This window comes from Gopherus flavomarginatus, chromosome 6 (genome assembly GCF_025201925.1).
Source record: "Gopherus flavomarginatus isolate rGopFla2 chromosome 6, rGopFla2.mat.asm, whole genome shotgun sequence".
NCBI lineage: Eukaryota > Metazoa > Chordata > Testudines > Testudinidae > Gopherus > Gopherus flavomarginatus.
In genome coordinates, this window is record NC_066622.1 from 9,642,114 (window position 1) to 9,663,238 (window position 21,125).

Sequence of the window (21,125 nt, forward strand, 5' to 3'; positions counted from 1 at the left end):
CTCCTTCTTCGCTACCGTGAGCTAGTTTTCATTAGGATCTTATAATGCATTGCAGATTGCCGTGTGCTGCAGGCAGTGTTCTAATTCAGTTTGGCACGACTGCTTGTACTAAATAGTTATATTATGGTAGTACCCAAAGGTCGCAGTCAGGATTGGGGGCCCAGTGTGCTTAGTGCTGTACAAACATAGCCCTGAAGAGTTTATAATCTAAAGAATGTGCTTTTCCTATGATGGCTGAGTCTCTAGTCCAGCCAGTGCTGCTTTATGTCACTGAAGATGCACCAGAGTGCCCTGAAGCACCCTTGGAGCACACAGCTGATAGCAGAAAAAAATTCATGGTTTTTCCTTCTTTTTTCCTTTCAAAACATCTTATTCTTCTTTCTTTCCACTCTTTTTTTTCTATTTGGGGTCAGAGACTTCTTTCAAAACTCATGACTCTACACCTGGCTGTCATGCAAATTGGTCTCTCTAAGGCCCGCTAATGTCTGATTTATGTACCGAGTCTTTGGCCTCCCATGTGGTTATCTTCCATCCATAATCCTTGCAAGGGTCATCCTACCAATGTAGCTCTCGGGTCTCCGCTGGGCATGTCCATACCAGTGTAGCCTTATCTTCCTCATCTTGTCTTCAGTTGGGGCAACCTACATTAGGCCCCTTTCAACTTCATTTCACTTCCTATCATGGTGTGTCCAACCGTTTGACCATCACAACATCTTGATTTCTATAGTGGAGAGCTGACTGATTTATGTTCTTGTGACAGGTCTAGTCTGTGTTCCATACATTATGATGGGTCAAATTACAATTTTATATACTCTACCTTTAACTTGATTGGCATCTTTTTATCACAGAGAACTGGGGTCAGTGTCCTCCATTTGCACTAGCAGCTTTGGTATGATCGCTCGGGAGGGCAGCATTGTTAGCAACCACTGATTCTAGATATTTAAATTCTTTCACTCTTCTAATCTCTCCGCCTATAATATCCTTGATGGTAAGTACTCCTCCCTCATCTTTCAAAGCCTCAGACTTACCGATGTTCACTCTAAGTCCTGCCTGCTCAAAATTGAGTTGCCACTGTTCAAAGTTGGTTGGCAGGGTCTCAGTGTCTTCCATACCTATCACTAAGTCATCAGTGCTCAGCAATCCAAGGCAGCTCCCTTCGTATGTCGTGTCCATGAGGACCACAAACACAAAAGGGCTCACTGCTGACCAATCATTCAGGCCAAAGTTTAGTGGAAATTCTCTGCTGTAGCCCCGTAAGGTGGGCACTCCCTTATTCGTATCTTGGTTAAGACCAGGGGTGGGCAAACTTTTCGGCCCGAGGGCCACATCTGGGTGGTGAAATTGCATGCAGGGCCATGAATGTAGGGCTGTGGCTGGGGTTGGGGTGTGGGAGGGAGCGTAGGATGTGAGAGGGGGTCTGGTGTGCAGGAAGGGGCTAGGGACACAGGATTGGGGTGCAGGAGGAATAACTCAGTGGTTTGAGCATTGGCCTGCTAAACCCAGGGTTGTGAGCTCAATACTTGAGGGGGCCACTTAGGGATCTGGAGCAAAAATCAGTACTTGGTCCTGCTAGTGATGACAGGGGTCTGGACTTGATGATCTTTTGGCGTTCCTTCCAGTTCTATGAGATAGGCATATCTCCATATATTATTTTTAAGAGGGAATGTGGGAGGGGCTTAGGACAGAGGGTGCAGAGTGTGTGGGGGCTCAGGGCAGGGAGTTGGGGTACAGGAGGGGTGTGGGGTGCAGGGTGCAGAAGGGATTCAGGGTGTGGGCTGCGGCCAAGTGTTGCTTGGCTTGAGCGTCTCTGGGGTGACAGCGGCGCAGCAGGGCTAAGACAGGCTCCCTGCCGCTCCTGAAAATGGCTGGTACCATGTCCCTGCAGCCCCTGGGGTAGTACGCTTCCCTCGCCTGCGGGTACCTCCCCTGAAGCTCCCATTGGCCGCGGTTCCCTGTTCCCGGCCAGTGGGAGCTGTTGGGGGCGGTGCCTGCAGGCGAGGGCAGTGCACAGAGCTCTCTGCCTCCCCCTCCTTCAGAGGTTATAGGGAGGTGGTGCTGGCTGCTTCCAGGAGTGGCGCATGGTCATGGCCTGGGCAGGCAGGGAGCCTGTCTTAGCCCTGCTGCACCAGGGCGCTGGCAATCCTGTGGGCTGGATCCAGTGCGCAGGCCATAGTTTGCCCACCCCTGATTAAGACGGATATATCCTTCTGCCATACCTGACTGTCACAAGTGCCACAAACTAATTCTCTTGTTACATCATTGTGTGCCTTCTTCAGGTCCTCAAAGACTATACAAGTTGTCATCTCTTTCTCTGACCTTTTCTTTGAGGATCCATAGAGCAAATATGGTATCGATTGTACTTCTTCCCAGCATAAATCTATACTGACCCTTCCAAATTTCAACAGTCCCATGCAGATACTCTTCAGTAATCATCTGTCATCTGCTTTGTTGGGCCATAATTAGCACACAGTGTAATCTCTCTTATGTTTAAAAATGGGCACCACAAAGCTTTTACACCAATAAAATTCCTGAAAAATTTCCTTTCAAAAACTGCTTTCCTCAAAATATTTTATACAACAGTTGAAAGAAACTACAGCAATGAAACATTAACAGCATGCATTAAAATTACTTTACATCTAGAATGCCTGAACTCAGGCAGCCGCTCTGCTGTTTCACTCCATTGTGCCAAAGAAAACTTCTTATCTTGTACACCAAAACATACTTAGACACAGCTGTGCTGTGTGCTATACTTTTCAGCTAAAGATGGCTAAGTACTTTCCTGTTCTTTAATGAGTTTCACGTTGCCTGTATTGAAGTAGTAGTATTATGCACATTTACACACAGAGAAATGGAGACACAGTGCAGTTGTGTGTTTCGCCCAAAGGCATTCAGGTTCCAATTTGGTAAAGCACTCGAGCACAATCTTAACTTTAACCAAATCTTAGATTCCCATGAAACCAAATCCCTGAAATTTTAAGCATGTGCATAAGTGCTTTGCTGACTAGAGATATAACCCTGAATCAGGGTCTCAGTGATTTAGTAACACAACCAGCAAAGAAATTGTTGACCCCTGATTCTCACTTCTGTGCCCTAACCTCTCTAGACCATATTCCTTTCCTGCTATTGGAATGGAAAGCTGTCTAAACTCAGAATTTCCTTGGTTTGGCTGTCAGTTTTCCTCTTGAATTGTATTGTTGTTTTAATCTGAAAGAAAACCAAAAGGTATAAATCTTGAGAGAAATGCTTTGGTGATGTAAAACACGACTCAAAATAGTATTCTTTCACAGCCTTTAAAGCACATATGAGTTAAGGTACGTTTTAAGTACAGTGCCAGGCGAGTTAAACAACCAGAAACTGTTGCTAAGAGTAGTTTTGTGCCGTTATCTCCCCACACAAATTTTCTCCACGAGCATTTGCTGTGTGCTTATCTACCCTGCAAAAGATCACATGTCTCTTCAGTTCTTCAGGAAACAATATACAACCCTTGTGTGTTCAAGACATTTATCAAAAAACACTTAAAAAAGCTACACAGTGAGTTTAAATGGATGAACCAAACTGTTCTTCTGGAGGAGAGGCCTGATGATATGGAACAGAGCAGTGAAACTAAACAGTGTTCCTTTTATTCGTCTTCGTTTTTAGCTATTCCACTGGTAAACAGCAACCCTTGCTGGCAAGAATGAGAACAACAGAATATCCATTTATTCTCTGTATTAGCTATTGTTGAACTCTAATGATGCTTTTTTGACAACTCTTTCTTTTTATGGTTAACTGCTTTCCAGCGTTGCATTGTTTGGGGGGAAAACAGTTGACATTTTCAGCTGAAACCTTGGAGCCGAGCATAAAAGAGAGAACTCCTCAGGAGCAAGCTTCCCTGGCATGGTGAGCATTGAGCTACAGAGAAATTTAGCGCCAGAGCTTGTTTGCTTTAACTGAGTTGTCTTGTTCGATTGAAGCCCCAATGTGTAGTGTTAACATGAGTGAAGCAAGCAGGATTTGGGCATCAGTAATACCTCTAAGTGCTTACAGAGCTTTTAAAAAACAACAAATTGACTGAATGGAGCATTTGAAAGTCACTGCCTATTCCATACATGTTCGGGAGCAGTAGTTCTACAATCAGTTAAATACTATTAAATATACCGTATATACTTGTTCATTAGCCACTTCCTATAACTCCCATTGGTTGGGAACGGTGAACCGCGGCCACAGGAAGCTGAGGGGCTCCATGCCTGCAGACGCGCCAGGTAAACAAAACGACAATGTATTAGATATTCAATTGAGTGATTCCAGAGAGTTTTTAAAATCATCAAATTTTGATGTAGACCTGTTTATAAGCTGACCTCCCGCTCTTTGATGTGTTACGTTTTTACCAAAAATATTCGGCTTATGAACGAGTACATATGGTACTTTAATAATAGTTGTCTCATTGCTTTGTTACCCTGCACACTTATTGCTCTGTTTACCATCCCTTATTTGGGCAAAACGCCCATTGACTCTCTAATGGTGGGAATTCTGCCTGAGTAAAGAATGATGAACAGAGCTCTGAGTATTGTTAATCAAATAATAAAATATGAACTAAAAAAAATACTATATGAACAGTGTGCTAAAAAGAGTCTTAAGCTGAACAGTGACAGAGGATGGATGGGTCACTTGAACAAGCCAAGGAAATTCAAAGGCGAGGTGCTCACCAGGACGACGAGTGTTTTGGTTTGCTATACTGAGCTGGGAAGAAGAGTCTCACTGAAAAGCGGAAATAAGGGTGAGAAACAGCCACAATAAAATACTTTTTTTTTAAGGCACGTTCAGAACTTTTGTGGATCTAGACTCTGGCTTGCTTTGACCTATCCCTGAGTTAATGCTAGTTTCCTTAGCACTCGTGATAGACCCACCACTTCCAGATGCAAACAGAAGCTAGAACGTAGGTGTGGCCTTCGCACTTTCTTACTCTGTCAATCTCAATAAAAGAATATGGGAGGGACTCTCACCGCACTTAGGTAGATCTTAGTTTTAGCAGTAGTGGTTACAGCACAGTTTGAATCACCTGCTTTCAGTTAGGCCCTGGGAATTTCTTCAGAGGAAGTTCTGCTCCTGGTAAGTACAAGACACATTATTTAGGCCTGTATGTAATATAAAAAGATCTTTGGCTACCCATTTTTAAGTATCTAAGCCTTAAACCCTAAGGTTAAAGCTCAGGAGATCCTCCATGTAACAGTCAGCCTAAAGTACCCCTTAGTTACGAAGGGCTGGAAAAATTCTACTGATTGAGGGGTGGGATTGCCATATTCTCCAGTGAGCCCATATTTCCACAGACCACAGCCTCCTTTCAGATGTCTGGAGATCTCCCACAGATAGGATGCACAAGATATTCTAGTATGATGGCCTTTAGCAGGCAAAGTGCTCTGTATGTTATGCTTGAAAAGTGCTCCAATTCTTCACGTTGCAAATGCTGCTTAGAACAGCAGTGATTTGCTCTGTGGTATGTGTACTTTGTGGAAGTGTAATGTATGAATCCGTAGTTTTAAGAAGCACGTGGATAAACAACATGCGTTGTGGCTCCAAAGACAGCAGAAAGCTAGAACTCTGGATGGTGCACTTCAGTGCAGTTCAGCCTGGCTGGTAGCTATCACACATGCTGAATGACCGTGCAACATATAAATACCACAGAACATCTGAGCATTTGGGGTTTTGGTCATTGCTTTTTGGCCAGCTCTGCTGTGGTTTTCAATCATGTGGATGATCAATGGATGTTATGGCATATCTCTCTGTGTTGTGGATTGCATTTTTGTCCCTCGGCAGTTTTGTTTCTTCCATGCTATTATACAGAAGAGGATGTTGTAGCCCCATAAACCCAATTAATCAAAGTGTGTAAAATGTCTGAATACAGAAATATGAGTTAGTTTTTGGAGGCCACACTTCCCAGCCTTCATAGCTGTTTATCTTTTGCTTAAATGACTTCAGCATCTAGTAATTTTCCTATTAGTGTCTATGTTATAAGGATCATTCTGGGCATGTATGTATGGTTTTTGATGACTCTGATGTACACAGAAGTTCAATTTAATTGCTCAGATGAGATTCTCCCATAAAGATCTTCAAAATACTGCAGGAATACGGAATGTTGTCTGCTGTAAGACAACTTTGAGGCAGAGACTGTCTGTTACATATGTATCTGGCGCTTGACGCAATGGGGCCCTGATCCTTGCTATGCAAATAATTCATAATAAATTTGTGCTTGTACTTCTGGAATCTGGATTTTATTTAATTTAATTTTTTTAATTTATTTATTTTTAGGGCAGCAAATTAAACAACGTACATGCATTTCATGTAATTGAAGAGAAGATCTGTTGCTTAGGCAACAGAATGCTACAAAAACTTCTAATGTCACAAACTTTCAGTTTGAGTGGGTTGTTTTGAGTGCAAAAATACTTATTTGTATTCTTCTCTAAACAGATCGTGATTTAGAAAGATGAATAAGAGAGACCATAAGATGTGCATAAAATAGTGAATGTTGCTTCTCTTGTCCTTTGTATTACAACAAAACATAAAATAGGACACTGCATGATATTTAAAGGCAAATTTAAAATTGATTAATCATGCCGTATGTGAAAGTATTTTTTTTTTGATGTGTGGAACTCACTGCTATTAGATATTGTGACCAAGAGACTAATAGGATTACACATTTAAATAATGACAGTGCCCACAGCTACATGAGCTAAAATAGAATATCTGTTGTAGAAAGTATGCAAACCTCACACTTGAGATACCAGTTTAACCCATGTGCAACTGTGGTGCAGGGAAGGCTTCCCCTATAATAGTTTACCCTATAATAGTTTATAGTACTATAGCGTTTCTGGAACTTTTTATTTTATTTTATTTTATTTTTTTTGAAGCATTTGGTACTGGCTGCTGTCAGAGAGAGGATACTGGACTCTGTTGCTGTAGCAATTCCTGTGTTCCTGTTCTAGATGTTCCATTTCCTTGGTATCAAGAAGTGCGACCGGGTTTATTCATGATGGTATTTCTATAGATCATATTTACCAATTGATTTAAACTTTAAAAAAAAAAAAGTATAATTGCAAAGACCTCAAACAGCACTTTGGGCGCCTTCCTGGCCCCAGTGAAGTCAGTAGTAAAATTGTCACTGACTTCACTAAAACCAGAATTTTGCCCTTTATCTTGTATTCCTGACCCCGCAATCACTTGGAATCCCCTTAGACTGTGGATCCTCCCCTTAGGCTGGTGGGAAGGTCCTTTAGCGGTGAGTGGGCTTCTGCTCACCCACTTCCTGGATCCCAACAGGATCTTGCATTCCTGACAGTTCTTTATATTCAAATGAGAGACCCTTTTCTGCCCAACTGTTGTTCCATGCCATGAAATCATTTGCAGTACAGTTAAAATGTCAGATAACATACGATTTTAAAAAGGAGTTTTCATTCTAGTTACTCAGAACTAACCATAGCATGTTCAGGGGTGGGAGAGACTCGCAAAAATTGGGATCCAAATTCAATCCAGCACTGAACATTTCCCCCAAATACTGAGTGTCAAATATTTAGATCTGCTCTTCTGGTTCATGTCCATCTCTTAATAGATTTCACAAAGTGGTGTTTAGGAAAGTACTACTGGCTAAAGGGATAAAATCTCAACTAATGTCCCCTCATAGACTTACATCAGTAGATTTAAATAGAATTGCACATGTGTAACTGGGAGCAAAATTTGTCCCTAAAATTCTGTGGGATCTCCCCATTTGAAAGGCTGGAAGATATTGAGAGACATAGAAAAGCCCAAGATTTTCTATGTTTTTGTGCCTAATTTAAACCACCAATTCAGACAGGCTAGATCAGAGAAGTTGTGTGAGACAAGGTGGATGAGGTAATATCTTTTAGAGTTTAGTGTCAGTCTACTGATTGAATTACAATATAGGCATTTTCTTTTCTTGTGCCAAATATTTTTTAGAAGTAAAGAGATGGGAGGGCATAACACTGCACTCTTGGAAATCTGCAAACAATCTTGCTTATTTTATAAACTCCTGTAATTCTTAGGACTGCTTGCAAGACTGTATGAATGCCTTGTGCACTATATGGATTATAAATATGGAGAGTACAGAAACAATAGTTTGCCAATAACTGCATTATAGTTTAAGGTTAGCTTCTCTTTTTATAACACAGTGCTTGGATGGCATCCAGCTCTCTAAGTAACTTGATATTTTCTGTCTCCAACAGAAGGCTGTTTATCTGTTTTGTTCTGTCAGTAACTGTGGTGACATATAGTGATATTGATCTTTTGGCCTGCATGCTGTAGGTCCAAGATAATTGTTTAAAATCTTAACATTATTTCTGAAACATGACACAAATTTAATAATTTATGAAGAGCAGTCATAGATTAGCAATTCCTTGGTGAGTCATAAATTCCTCTTGCAGCTTTTTTTTTTTTTAACGTGTCATAAATATTGAGAAAGCTCATTCCTACCATGTAGTTTGATTTCATGGATATGGTACATAGGGAAGCAATTTATGAAGTGGAAACAGAAAAGGCAGCTCCGTGGAACGCCTGCTGCTCTGCTCTTATCGAAAGCCTAGGGCGTGGGAGGAGGAGGGAGAAAAGTCTGTTCTGCCATAGTTTCTGGCTGAAAGAGTCTTTGAAAATTATAAATTTATTTGCGTACAACGTGCATTAGTTACACGTGGCCAAAAGAGCTAGGAATGGCAGTTCTGTTGTCTGGGTAGAAAGAGGACCCAGAGCCTGAAGGACACAGGGATGTGAGGTGTCCAGTGGGAGGTTTATTGGCACAGGTGAGCTCCTGGTGCTGCTTCATGCTAGAACTGGAGGAGCGGAGGGATTGGCTTTGCAGGAGTGGAGGCTAGGCAAATAATAATGTTGTCTATGGCAGGAGAGGAGTGGGAGGTGATTGAGAAGCAACATGAAGGAGAGTTGTCCCTTCCTTCCCTTCTTTCTTTTGTTTCCTTCCATCAGCAACCCCCCTCATTTTTCTCTCTCTCTCTCTCCCCCCCTCTCTGCCTCATAGACTCCTTTTTCTGGGATCACTCCTTTGGTCCCTGTACTCCAGGGAAAGATAAATGGTGTGAGAGACCCTCTCTCTCTCCTTGGCTAAAAGTCAGAGGTCATGGCATGAGCTTCCCCTATTGTCCTAACTGTTAACCACTGCCTGTTTTTCTGTCTGGAAACAAACCTCGTTACTTTCAGCCTTGAGCACCTGCCCTGCCCTCTCCATTTCCCTCCACAGTACCCTCTCTTTCTTCTTTCTCTTCAAAATCTAGCCCTCCCCTCAGTTCACAATCCTCTCCATCTGTCTCGTTGTCTGTCCTTCCTTCAGCAGCCCCTATCCCTCTCTCCTTCAGCAGTACCTTCCTTTATTTGTTCTCGCCTTCAGTAAAGCTCTTCTCACTATCACGACTTCCCTCTTTCCCACCCTTTTAGGCCACTCCTAGGACACCGATTCAGATCTTTATGGTTGCTGTTATGACAACCCCCCCTCTTTTCCCATCTAAAGCTGTTACAGTGTGCCTGTCTGCATCTTGTTCATATCAAATAAAGAACCATTTCAGGAGAAAAGATCTCCCTTCATAAGAACATAAGGGCTTTATTCATGCTGTGCTTGACAAATCAGGGAATCAGTTGTGAATCTGAGGCCAGATTTTCAGCCCCTAGTCTGGCCTTTTTGTGCTATTCCAGTGGCACAAAGGAGTGGGAATGCTGCCCTACGTGGGCACCTGGCAATTCTCCTTGTGCAGGGGAGTTCCTGTTGGTGCTCAACCAGCTCTGTGCTGTCTTCCTCATGTGGGAGCAGATGGGGGCTGGCATCTCGCACCCTTGCAATCCAGGGTTGGTGGAACAGTCTTTAGGAGCGTGGTGGTGGAGTGTCATTGCAGCCTACATAATTTAGAGCAGTCCTGAGGCTCTTCTAACTTACACCAGCAGCCATACTGTTCTCTTACTGCTCCCAGGATTGAGGGTGGAGGAGGGAAATGTAGTGCCAAGCCACCTTTAATCCTTCACCAAAGACATACTCCCCTCAGGTCCTGTGCTGAGCATAGGTCTCAGCCAGACCAAATGACCTGGCCATTAGACTTCATCACCTTAACTGAGCATTTTGTACTAGTCTCTCTCTTGCTTCTTCTGTTTACCATTTCACGCTCTATTGCCTGTTTTCCTTCGCTGTTGTTTCTTCACTCTTCATTTGTCGTCGTCTTCATCATTTTTAACTTTCTGTGCCCTTTTCTATGAATATTTTTCTCTTTCCATCACTCCCCCCGTATCCAATTCATTCTCTCCATCTACCTTCATGTCTCCTCTATTTCTTCTACAAAGTTCATATTTCCAGCAAATGAATTGGATGACAATGATCTCAATCAAGATAGTATTTCACAATGTAGCTCGTTCTTCGGTCAGCGTTACATATCGATTGCCTCAAGGCGAAAGTCCTTCTGAGGAAGAGAACTTGACTCAGTGTAACTTGTCCTTTTAGATGCAAACACTTTTTTTCTATGAAAGCCCCAGATGAATGTGTCCCATAGTCTTTATCATGAGAAACAAGAGGCAGCTGACTGCACAGTTATTTAATAACTCCTGCCTTTTGGAGGTTGAAATCCCCAAATTTCAAAATTAGTCAGTGGTAAATTTGCTATCTGCAATCTGGTATTTCTCATGACAGCGCGCTTCACCAAGGGAAGGAGACGGACATAATAGCAATAGCAGGCCACTTGGGCTTTTGTCTACGTTACCACTTTTGTTGGCAGAATTTTTGTCAGTCAGCGGTGTGGAAAAAACACTCTCTCCTGCTGACTTAGCTAACACTGCTTGTTGGAGGTGGTTTAATTATGCTGGCAGGAGAACTGACTCCTGCCAGCAAAGAGCAGCGACACGAGAGATCTTACAGCGACACAACTGTAGCAGTATAGCTATGCCGCTGAAAGGTTCATACTGTAAGCATAGCCTTAGTTTGTTGAACAAAAATATTAGTAACACAATATTAGTAATACTACTACTACCTAGCACAAACTAGCATCTTAAGCAGGCCACTTAATTTGTGCATATATGCTATGTAAGCAACAATGTCACATACAACTTTTTAAGTAATTATGATCTCTCCTGATATACAACAAAATGTTGTAGTCCATTGACATGCCCTGTCGATTGATTGATGGTTACGTTTTTTGTTCTTTGACTATCAAAATATTTTTAAAATGATTTTTCTTTTCAGAGTGCTTTACCAACAATAAACTTCACAGCATCCATCTGGGTCAAGTACATATTGTAATCCATATGGTACAGCTGGGAAGAAACAAGATAAGGGGATGTTAAATGACTTGCCAAGGACACTATGGGAACAAGTATCCATGCAAGGAAAGGAAGTTGAGAAGTTTTCAGCTTTCAGTCCCAGGATTTGACTACTAGATCATGCCTCCTTTTGGGCAGCTTTGTCTTGTGGAGCAAGAAATAAGGCATGTATAAATACTAACTGGCTCCAAAGCTGCCAACAGCTTATGTAATACTTACGTAAACAAAGCTACACAGAAGTGTGTGCTTGCTTCTGCATTTGTGCAAGCGTAACATACATGGCCAGACCCATCCACTCTACAACCAATTGTCGTCCTACTATATACACTACAGGAATATATGCTACTGGTGCTGAAAGAGAAACCAATCTGTATGTATTGTGCAAAATACGCACCGATGTAAGAGAATCTAAAATAAGTCCACTTCTTTCAGCAGAACTACTCCAAATCTCTCTGGTGTAATTGAGAGCAGAATCTTTCTTGTATTTAACTTTAAGTGTACTTATGCATATACAATATTTAGTTACTTGCTTCAGCATTGTTTTATTACTGTGTCCATTTTAAAAAGGGTATAAAAGGCCTGAGCTGCATACAAGCTGGCAGTGGTATGTGACTTTATCACATATAAATAATCTATTTTCAGTTTAGTGTTGTTTTTGAGCAGGAACATTATAGTAGAGATTATCTGTCAGTGACAGGTAGCAAAATACTAATGGATACTTGAATGTACTTCATCAGTCCTAGTTTGCTGGCATCAATTTTAAAAACCAAAAGCAACTAGTAATCACATATTTCTTAAACTTTTCTCACCTTTAACACCACAAGATGGTTGTCATCACACATTTAAACACTCACATGCACTTCTCTCCCATATCTGTAATAAATGGTTTGTTTTTTTTTTTACTTTTTGTTGACAAGGCCTAAAAGCAAAATTTAGTAAAATATACTCCAGCAATAAGACCCAAATCATGGCTTCCACCATGTTACTTAGCTGTTGCATCTCTGTGGGGGGAAAAAATGTATAACTTCACTTTACACCATAAATAGGAGCAGCTATGTCAGGAAAACATATAAAGTTTCCTTGGTGGTTTTCTAATAACATCTCAACTGCCTCAGCATGTTTCTAACTGAAGCTACTTAGTGATTGATGAGAAAATTGAAGGTACTACAATCCATGTTTATTTTTATCATAGGTGAGTAATTGTTAGAAAGGGTGAGTGTAGTTTTATTGGGAAGTACCTCATTAGAAACTCTGTATCATTAAGGGTGAACTGTTTTGACGTAACTAATTTCCGTTTGAATCTGGACGAGCAATAGAAGAAATGCTGCAAAGACAAATAGAACTTGCGCTATAAATAAGGAGACAAATGTCTCAGCATCTTAGAGGTTTTTTTTTATAATGGTCTGTCACTAGTGGTCTGAAATGTAAACCTCAACTAATAATGATTAACTCTTCACTCTGCAAGCCATGAATTGCATGGCAATTTTTGTGTTCCAAACAGCGCAAAGCAAAAACTATTTCTTCGCTTCTGTATTTTCCAATCTGTTAATGCCATTGGAGTGTATAGCGGTCTTTGCTCCAGTCCACTTCAGATGTTGGGTGAAATTTTCTTTTGGTGTAGCTCCATTGTGGTAAATCAACCAATGCCAGCTTACACCATGTGAAAACTTGTCTTCTTATTTTAGGGCTTGTCTACATCACAAAGTTGCAGCGCTGGTGAGGGGGTTACAGCGCTGCAACTTAGGAGGTGTACACATCTGCAGGGCATCACCAGCGCTGCAACTCCCTGTTTGCAGCGCTGGCCGTACTCCCGTTTTGTCTCGGGTGTAGAGGATCCAGCGCTGGTGATCCAGCGCTGGTAATCAAGTGTAGACACTTACCAGCGCTTTTCTTGACCTCCGTGGAATAAGCAGGTATCCCAGCATACCTGAGGAAGCCTCTCTGGTAATCAAGCAGGTCTCCTTCCCCGCGGTTTGCTCTGGTGTTCTCCGAATCCCCCCCAAGCGGGTCTCCTTCCCCGCGGTTTGCAGGGGGGTTCGGGGAACGCGAGAGCAAACCGCGGGGAAGCAGGTCTCCTTCCCCGGTTTGCTCTCGCGTTCCCCGAACCCCCGTGCAAGCAGGTCTCCTTCCCCGCGGTTTGCAGGGGGGTTCGGGGAACACTGGAGCAAACCGGGGAAGGAGACCTGTTTCCCCGCGGTTTGCTCTCGCGTTCCCCGAACCCCCCTTGAAGCCGCCCAACAGCGCTGCAGTGTAGCCACATCTAACACCACTTGCAGTGCTGGTTGCTGTAAGTCTGGCCACTCTGCAGCGCTGGCCCTATACAGCTGTACTAATACAGCTGTAACAACCAGCGCTGCAAAATTATAGATGTAGACATACCCTTAGACTGAAAGCTCTACATCATACGGATCATCTTTGTCTGTAGAGCACTGACTACAGTGCAGCCCTGAACCATCACTAGGTTTCCTAGGTGATATAGCTGTACAAATATATAATGATGATAGTGGGAAAATGTTGACATGTAAAGTAGAACTTCAGATTTTAAGGTCATTGAAAACAGAAATCCTGTTCCCCAACATTAATTCTACCAGGTACTGAGAATATTTAGCCAGTGGGCAAATTAAATGTCTAGGTAATAATTGGAGATATACCAATCTCCTAGAACTGGAAGGGACCTTGAAAGGTCATTGAGTCCAGCCCCCTGCCTTCACTAGCAGGACCAGTGGCCCTAAGTGGCCCCCCAAGGATTGAGCTCACAACCCTGGGTTTAGCAGGCCAATGCTCAAACCACTGAGCCATCCCTCCACCCAATACTAGTAGATACTAGTCTATACTAATACTAGTAAATATACCCCAAAGCTGTAGGGCTCCAAATGTCATCGCCAACTCTCAGGTGAGCATGTGCACGTGTCTTAATGGCTAAAGATCCAGATCCGGTGTTGTGGGGGCAGGAGGAGAGAGGCAACAAAAACAAACAACCCCCAAAGAGAGGGACTCCTTCTGCAGTGCACTGGAATGGGAGTCTCATCTCTTCCCTCCACAGTCCCATCTGCTGAACCTGAGAGAAAAAAACTCAAGCTCATTTTTTTTAATGCAATCCGTATGCAAGCAACAAAGCACAGTGTTTACTTTGCACCCAGGTGAGCATCAGGAGTGGGCCTGGCTCCTGTACTGGTTGCTGTTCCTCAGCCCCAAGTGGGGGTGTGATCTTTTAGCAAGCAGGCAATGGGTATGGCGAAGCCTCAAGCCAGCTAATGCATGCACTGCACTTAGCAGCACACCCTAAGCAAAGGTGGGCCCCACTGTATTTACCTTGAGCCCATCTGGAATCATTCAGTTGGTGACTTGCCCCAAATGTGCAGCCAACCCCACTATACACCTTTGCTTTTGCTGCTACCCACTGTGTGCCTCCATCAGGGGAGGGGAAGGACTCCAACCATAGTGACTCGCTTTAACCATGTTGCCATGATACAATAAAGGAAAATTTGCCAACCGAATTAGAAGCAGCAGCTTAACTACATGGAATTTTTCTTTCTTGTTAATAAAGGCTTCATTATTTTCCCTCTGAAGCAATAAGCATAACTAAGCAGAGTCTGTGTGGCTTCTAAGAGCTAAACCTTTGTAATATGTACTGAAAAACAGACTATTAATGTTTCCATGGTTAAAATAACTGTTTAGATGAAAGCTTAATTGCTCTATAACAGGAAGGAGTTTCTTGATTATACAGCCAGAGTAAAAATCTTATCCCTTGCACTGCTGACACTGCCTCATCTCTTGATGTGCTACTGGAGCATGCATTTGAACGTTACTCTAGGTGTGGCCTACAGAAAAACTATTGCCAGTGCCACATTGGCTCTCTTTATGGTACTTACTTTTTAATTTAATTAAAAGAAAACATCAAGCTTAGTAGGCCTAGAATGTGACCTGATTGTGTTTTATGTCTTTGTAAAGCTCGTAATTGTTGAGTGCCGTGTGTGTGTGTGTGTGTGTCTCTCTCTCTCTCTCTCTCTCTCTCTCTAAGCCAAACAGTAAAGCAACAAGCCACCGTACACGTGGAAATGGAAAGAAATGTCAGGAAGGAAAAAGATTGCACTTTAGAGCTTTCAAAGGATAAATAAGTGATAAGGTTGCTAGGGGAAATGATCCAATGTATGGGGAAAATACCTTGCCACCATGCCCTGTTAAAGCTGAAGAGTAGTGAGTGTGGATGTACAGTGGTCATGAAATCGGTTACTGCGACAGTAGAAACAGGAAAATCTAATAAGGTAGCATTAGTCTGTAACTTAAACTCAGGTTGGTAGCATCCGATATACTGAAGAAGCTGCTGAACTGCAGTAATGCTTAATGCAAGAGTAACAATTCTGACTTGAGTTGAATGGTTTTTGTTCTAGCGTTCTCCATGTTTGTGACACCCTTAGCTGGTGCTTTGTGAATGCATGCTGCAATCTTTTGTTCTGATCTCACCTTGCTGGTGAGAAGTATGTCTGTCTGTAGGCTAGACCTACGCTGTACATGTCTACAGCGGGGTGATGATGCTTTGAGGTTGGCTGAGGTTTTCTTCCCCTTGTGGCACCCTCTGCCTATGCAGGCATACGAGACTCTTTCCTGTAACCCATATTCATTGACGTAATAACTTGACACCGTGAATCGTGTCGGATTTGCTCTACGGAGTTTGTAATGTATTAACATGGTACAATTAGAAGAAACACAAATTAGGTCACTTGGAGTTATCATTAGCAAAATAGTCAGCCATTATTCATGTTGTACTTTAAACATGCTGCACTTCAACAACTTTTTTTATTTTAATGCTCATGAATGTCACAGACAATGGCTCTTGCTATCCCTTATTTAGCAGTTGTTGGAGGCACCTACAGTGCGCTACTTGGCTCCATATGAACAGAATTTCTTTTGGCCATGTCTGCGTTACAAGCTTTGCTCAACACAAGTGGCATTGGTGGGTATATGCCTGCCAAAGTTTTTGTATATCACTCAACAGTGTGTATGCTTGGCTGCTTGCATTGATGCTGCATGTATTCACCAGGAGTGCTTGTGTTGATGTAAAGTGTGGTGCACCAGTGTGCCAAACATCCTCATCTGGAGCCTGCAGAACTCCGCACTGCTCTCATGAACATTGCAAATACAAGATGCACGATTTTCCTGTATCTGCAGATGCAGATCAAGTAACCCTCCAGTGCTGCTTACCAGTAAAGAGACTGGTTAAGAAATTACTTTGCTAAGCCTGTGTTTCCAACTTTCCTGCCATGTTGTCCCTGAAGGGATTAGATTAAAATTGTTAGATGTAGATCTCTGGAGGAGTGTATGTGTAAGCAGCTGGGGAGGTCTGAGGTTGTGGTTCCAGGGGCTGGGTGGCTGGATTGCAGAGTCCCACATTCCAAGGAAGGGCTCAGAGAGAAGGTTGTAACCTGGAAGTATGCCTTACATACCAGCTCTGAGAATGGTGCTCAGACTCTCCCCAGACCCAGTTGACTTGGAAGCATGTGGATCCACTTGCAACAGACTTGAGACCCTCCAGGTAGGGACTGGGCCTAGTTGTGACAGAGACCGCTAAGAAATTCGAGTCTCTGTAATTCTGTTGCGGTCTCTAGTGATGGACCTATCAAAAGTCCACCATTATGTGGTATCTAAAGAAGGTAATTCGTACTTGAAGTCTCTCTCTCTTGTGTTTGAATTTATGGGATCTTCCAGAGAGACAAAAGAAAATGGAGTGGTTATTTTGCTGGGTATAGAATGGGTGGAGTGAGGGTGTAGCGGGACTTGATGGCTGCTGTCTGTAACTTTTTTTGCTTGCTGATCTCTTCATTAACAAGTACAGAGAGAAATATCCAGTAGCAATTTTATGTGGCTCATATTATGAATGGAACTTTTCTCAAATTCCTGAATGTCAATTTTATTCTAGCAAGAGTGAAACTCATTCTTCAAAGACAGTTTCCTGAGCCATTAGCTAGGCTCATTTTAAGAATGCTTTGAAATGTCACTCAGAATTTGATTATTTACGCTCTAAAAGACTGTGGTACCTCCCTTTTAGTATTTCTTATTGATGGAAAGGACCATGCAACCAGCGAGGCAATTTTATTATGATCTTTCTGATGATGTGCTTATATTTTCTGGTATCAGAGGGTAGCCGTGTTAGTCTGGATCTGTAAAAGCAGCAAAGAATCCTGTGGCACCTTATAGACTAACAGACGTTTTGGAGCATGAGCTTTCGTGGATGAATACCCACTTCCTCAGATGCATGTAATGGAAATATCCAGGGGCAGGTATATATATGTGTGCTAGCAAGCAAGCTAGAGATAACGAGGTCAGTTCAATCAGGGAGGATGAGGCCCTGTTCTAGCAGTTGAGGTGTGAAAACCAAGAGAGGAGAAACTGGTTCTGTAATTGGCAAGCCATTCACAGTCTTTGTTCAATCCTGAGCTGATGGTGTCAAATTTGCAGATGAACTGAAGCTCAGCAGTTTCTCTTTGAAGTCTGGTCCTGAAGTTTTTTTGCTGCAGGATGGCCACCTTAAGGTCTGCTATAGTGTGGCCAGGGAGGTTGAAGTGCTCTCCTACAGGTTTTTGTATATTGCCATTCCTAATGTCTGATTTGTGTCCATTTATCCTTTTCCGTAGAGACTGTCCAGTTTGGCCGATGTACATAGCAGAGGGGCATTGCTGGCATATGATGGCGTATATTACATTGGTGGATGTGCAGGTGAATGAACCAGTGATGGTGTGGCTGATCTGGTTAGGTCCTGTGATGGTGTCGCTGGTGTAGATATGTGGGCAGAGTTGGCATCGAGGTTTGTTGCATGGATTGGTTCCTGAGCTAGAGTTATTATGGTGTGGTGTGCAGTTGCTGGTGAGAATATGTTTCAGGTTGGCAGGTTGTCTGTGGGCAAGGATTGGCCTGCCACCCAAGGCCTGTGAAAGTGTGGGATCATTGTCCAGGATGGGTTGTAGATCCTTGATGATGCGTTGGAGGGGTTTTAGCTGGGGGCTGTATGTGATGGCCAGTGGAGTCCTGTTGGTTTCTCTCTTGGGTTTGTCTTGCAGTAGGAGGCTTCTGGGTACACGTCGGGCTCTGTTGATCTGTTTCCTTATTTCCTCGTGCGGGTATTGTAGTTTAGAGAATGCTTGGTGGAGATCTCCACTGGCCATCACATACATACACATTTTAGCTGGGGGCTGTATGTGATGGCCAGTGGAGTCCTGTTGGTTTCTCTCTTGGGTTTGTCTTGCAGTAGGAGGCTTCTGGGTACACGTCGGGCTCTGTTGATCTGTTTCCTTATTTCCTCGTGCGGGTATTGTAGTTTAGAGAATGCTTGGTGGAGATCTCCACTGGCCATCACATACATACACATTTTAGCTGGGGGCTGTATGTGATGGCCAGTGGAGTCCTGTTGGTTTCTCTCTTGGGTTTGTCTTGCAGTAGGAGGCTTCTGGGTACACGTCGGGCTCTGTTGATCTGTTTCCTTATTTCCTCGTGCGGGTATTGTAGTTTAGAGAATGCTTGGTGGAGATCTCCACTGGCCATCACATACATACACATTTTAGCTGGGGGCTGTATGTGATGGCCAGTGGAGTCCTGTTGGTTTCTCTCTTGGGTTTGTCTTGCAGTAGGAGGCTTCTGGGTACACGTCGGGCTCTGTTGATCTGTTTCCTTATTTCCTCGTGCGGGTATTGTAGTTTAGAGAATGCTTGGTGGAGATCTCCACTGGCCATCACATACATACACATTTTAGCTGGGGGCTGTATGTGATGGCCAGTGGAGTCCTGTTGGTTTCTCTCTTGGGTTTGTCTTGCAGTAGGAGGCTTCTGGGTACACGTCGGGCTCTGTTGATCTGTTTCCTTATTTCCTCGTGCGGGTATTGTAGTTTAGAGAATGCTTGGTGGAGATCTCCACCAAGCATTCTCTAAACTACAATACCCGCACGAGGAAATAAGGAAACAGATCAACAGAGCCCGACGTGTACCCAGAAGCCTCCTACTGCAAGACAAACCCAAGAGAGAAACCAACAGGACTCCACTGGCCATCACATACAGCCCCCAGCTAAAATGTGTATGTATGTGATGGCCAGTGGAGATCTCCACCAAGCATTCTCTAAACTACAATACCCGCACGAGGAAATAAGGAAACAGATCAACAGAGCCCGACGTGTACCCAGAAGCCTCCTACTGCAAGACAAACCCAAGAGAGAAACCAACAGGACTCCACTGGCCATCACATACAGCCCCCAGCTAAAACCCCTCCAACGCATCATCAAGGATCTACAACCCATCCTGGACAATGATCCCACACTTTCACAGGCCTTGGGTGGCAGGCCAATCCTTGCCCACAGACAACCTGCCAACCTGAAACATATTCTCACCAGCAACTGCACACCACACCATAATAACTCTAGCTCAGGAACCAATCCATGCAACAAACCTCGATGCCAACTCTGCCCACATATCTACACCAGCGACACCATCACAGGACCTAACCAGATCAGCCACACCATCACTGGTTCATTCACCTGCACATCCACCAATGTAATATACGCCATCATATGCCAGCAATGCCCCTCTGCTATGTACATCGGCCAAACTGGACAGTCTCTACGGAAAAGGATAAATGGACACAAATCAGACATTAGGAATGGCAATATACAAAAACCTGTAGGAGAGCACTTCAACCTCCCTGGCCACACTATAGCAGACCTTAAGGTGGCCATCCTGCAGCAAAAAAACTTCAGGACCAGACTTCAAAGAGAAACTGCTGAGCTTCAGTTCATCTGCAAATTTGACACCATCAGCTCAGGATTGAACAAAGACTGTGAATGGCTTGCCAATTACAGAACCAGTTTCTCCTCTCTTGGTTTTCACACCTCAACTGCTAGAACAGGGCCTCATCCTCCCTGATTGAACTGACCTCGTTATCTCTAGCTTGCTTGCTAGCACACATATATATACCTGCCCCTGGATATTTCCATTACATGCATCTGAGGAAGTGGGTATTCATCCACGAAAGCTCATGCTCCAAAACGTCTGTTAGTCTATAAGGTGCCACAGGATTCTTTGCTGCTTTTATATTTTCTGGTAAGACTTAAAAATTAATCAAAATAATTGAACATTGTGTCATCACCTGCTAACCAGGTTTTGGTGCATCAGAGTGACTAAAAAAAATTGAACGCTGCTGCAGTCACTCATAACTTGTATACAACTTGTAAATTTAGGGGCAGAAATTTTCAGTGCTTGGTCTCTGCTTGAAGATGAGTTCTTTTGGAACGGCTGAGCCATTTGAATGAAAGGACCATGTTTTGAACAGTTTTACAGGCAAAACTGCTTCATCTTGAAAGGTGTCTTTTGGCATGGAAATAGTCATCCTCAAGGAGCAATCCTTTCCTCCTTCTGGAGGGAATTTACCATATATACTTGATTATAAGTCAGCCCGCCCCAAGATGGAAATGGAAAATTTTTGTAACCCATTCATAAGCCGACCCTATAATTCTGGGGTCGGCGAACTTTGGCTCCCAGGCCATCAGGATAAGTTGCTGGTGGGCTGAGATGGTTTGTTTACCTCGAGTGTCCGCAGGCATGGAGGTAAACCTCAGTAAACAAAGCGTCCCAGCGTGCCAGCTGCTTACTCTGATAGGCCGGAACAGCAACTAGTACGGAAATTTTGGGGGGGAGAAGCTGGGAGTCAGGGGAGCAACCTCTGTGACCACCCCCCACAAGACTCCACCCCTAGCCTGGGGCCCTCATAGTCTCCCCATCCCATCCCTTTCCACCTTATCTGGGGAGGGCCAGGGGACGATGTCTCTGGCCTGGCTGGAGCTGCTCCGGCAGGCTGGA

At 43.5% G+C, this 21,125-nt stretch overlaps 1 protein-coding gene across 19 annotated transcripts in view; it reads left to right on the top strand.

Annotated features, from left to right (window-relative positions):
- MITF (melanocyte inducing transcription factor) overlaps positions 1-21,125 on the top strand; it is a 183,009-nt gene that overhangs the window by 37,545 nt on the left and 124,339 nt on the right. For 2 of the 19 annotated variants that reach the window (XM_050957435.1, XM_050957431.1), the window contains exons 1-2: positions 8,668-8,783; positions 11,213-11,453. The exons of 16 other annotated variants lie outside the window; for them this stretch is intronic. Coding sequence is in view for 2 of the 3 variants with exons in the window: in XM_050957431.1 (XP_050813388.1) it covers positions 11,410-11,453 (44 nt within the window). In the remaining variant the exon portion in view is untranslated. Of the gene's footprint in view, positions 1-3,511; positions 3,880-8,667; positions 8,784-11,212; positions 11,454-21,125 lie in introns of those variants that run through there. One more of the 19 variants, XM_050957424.1, reaches the window with a different exon arrangement.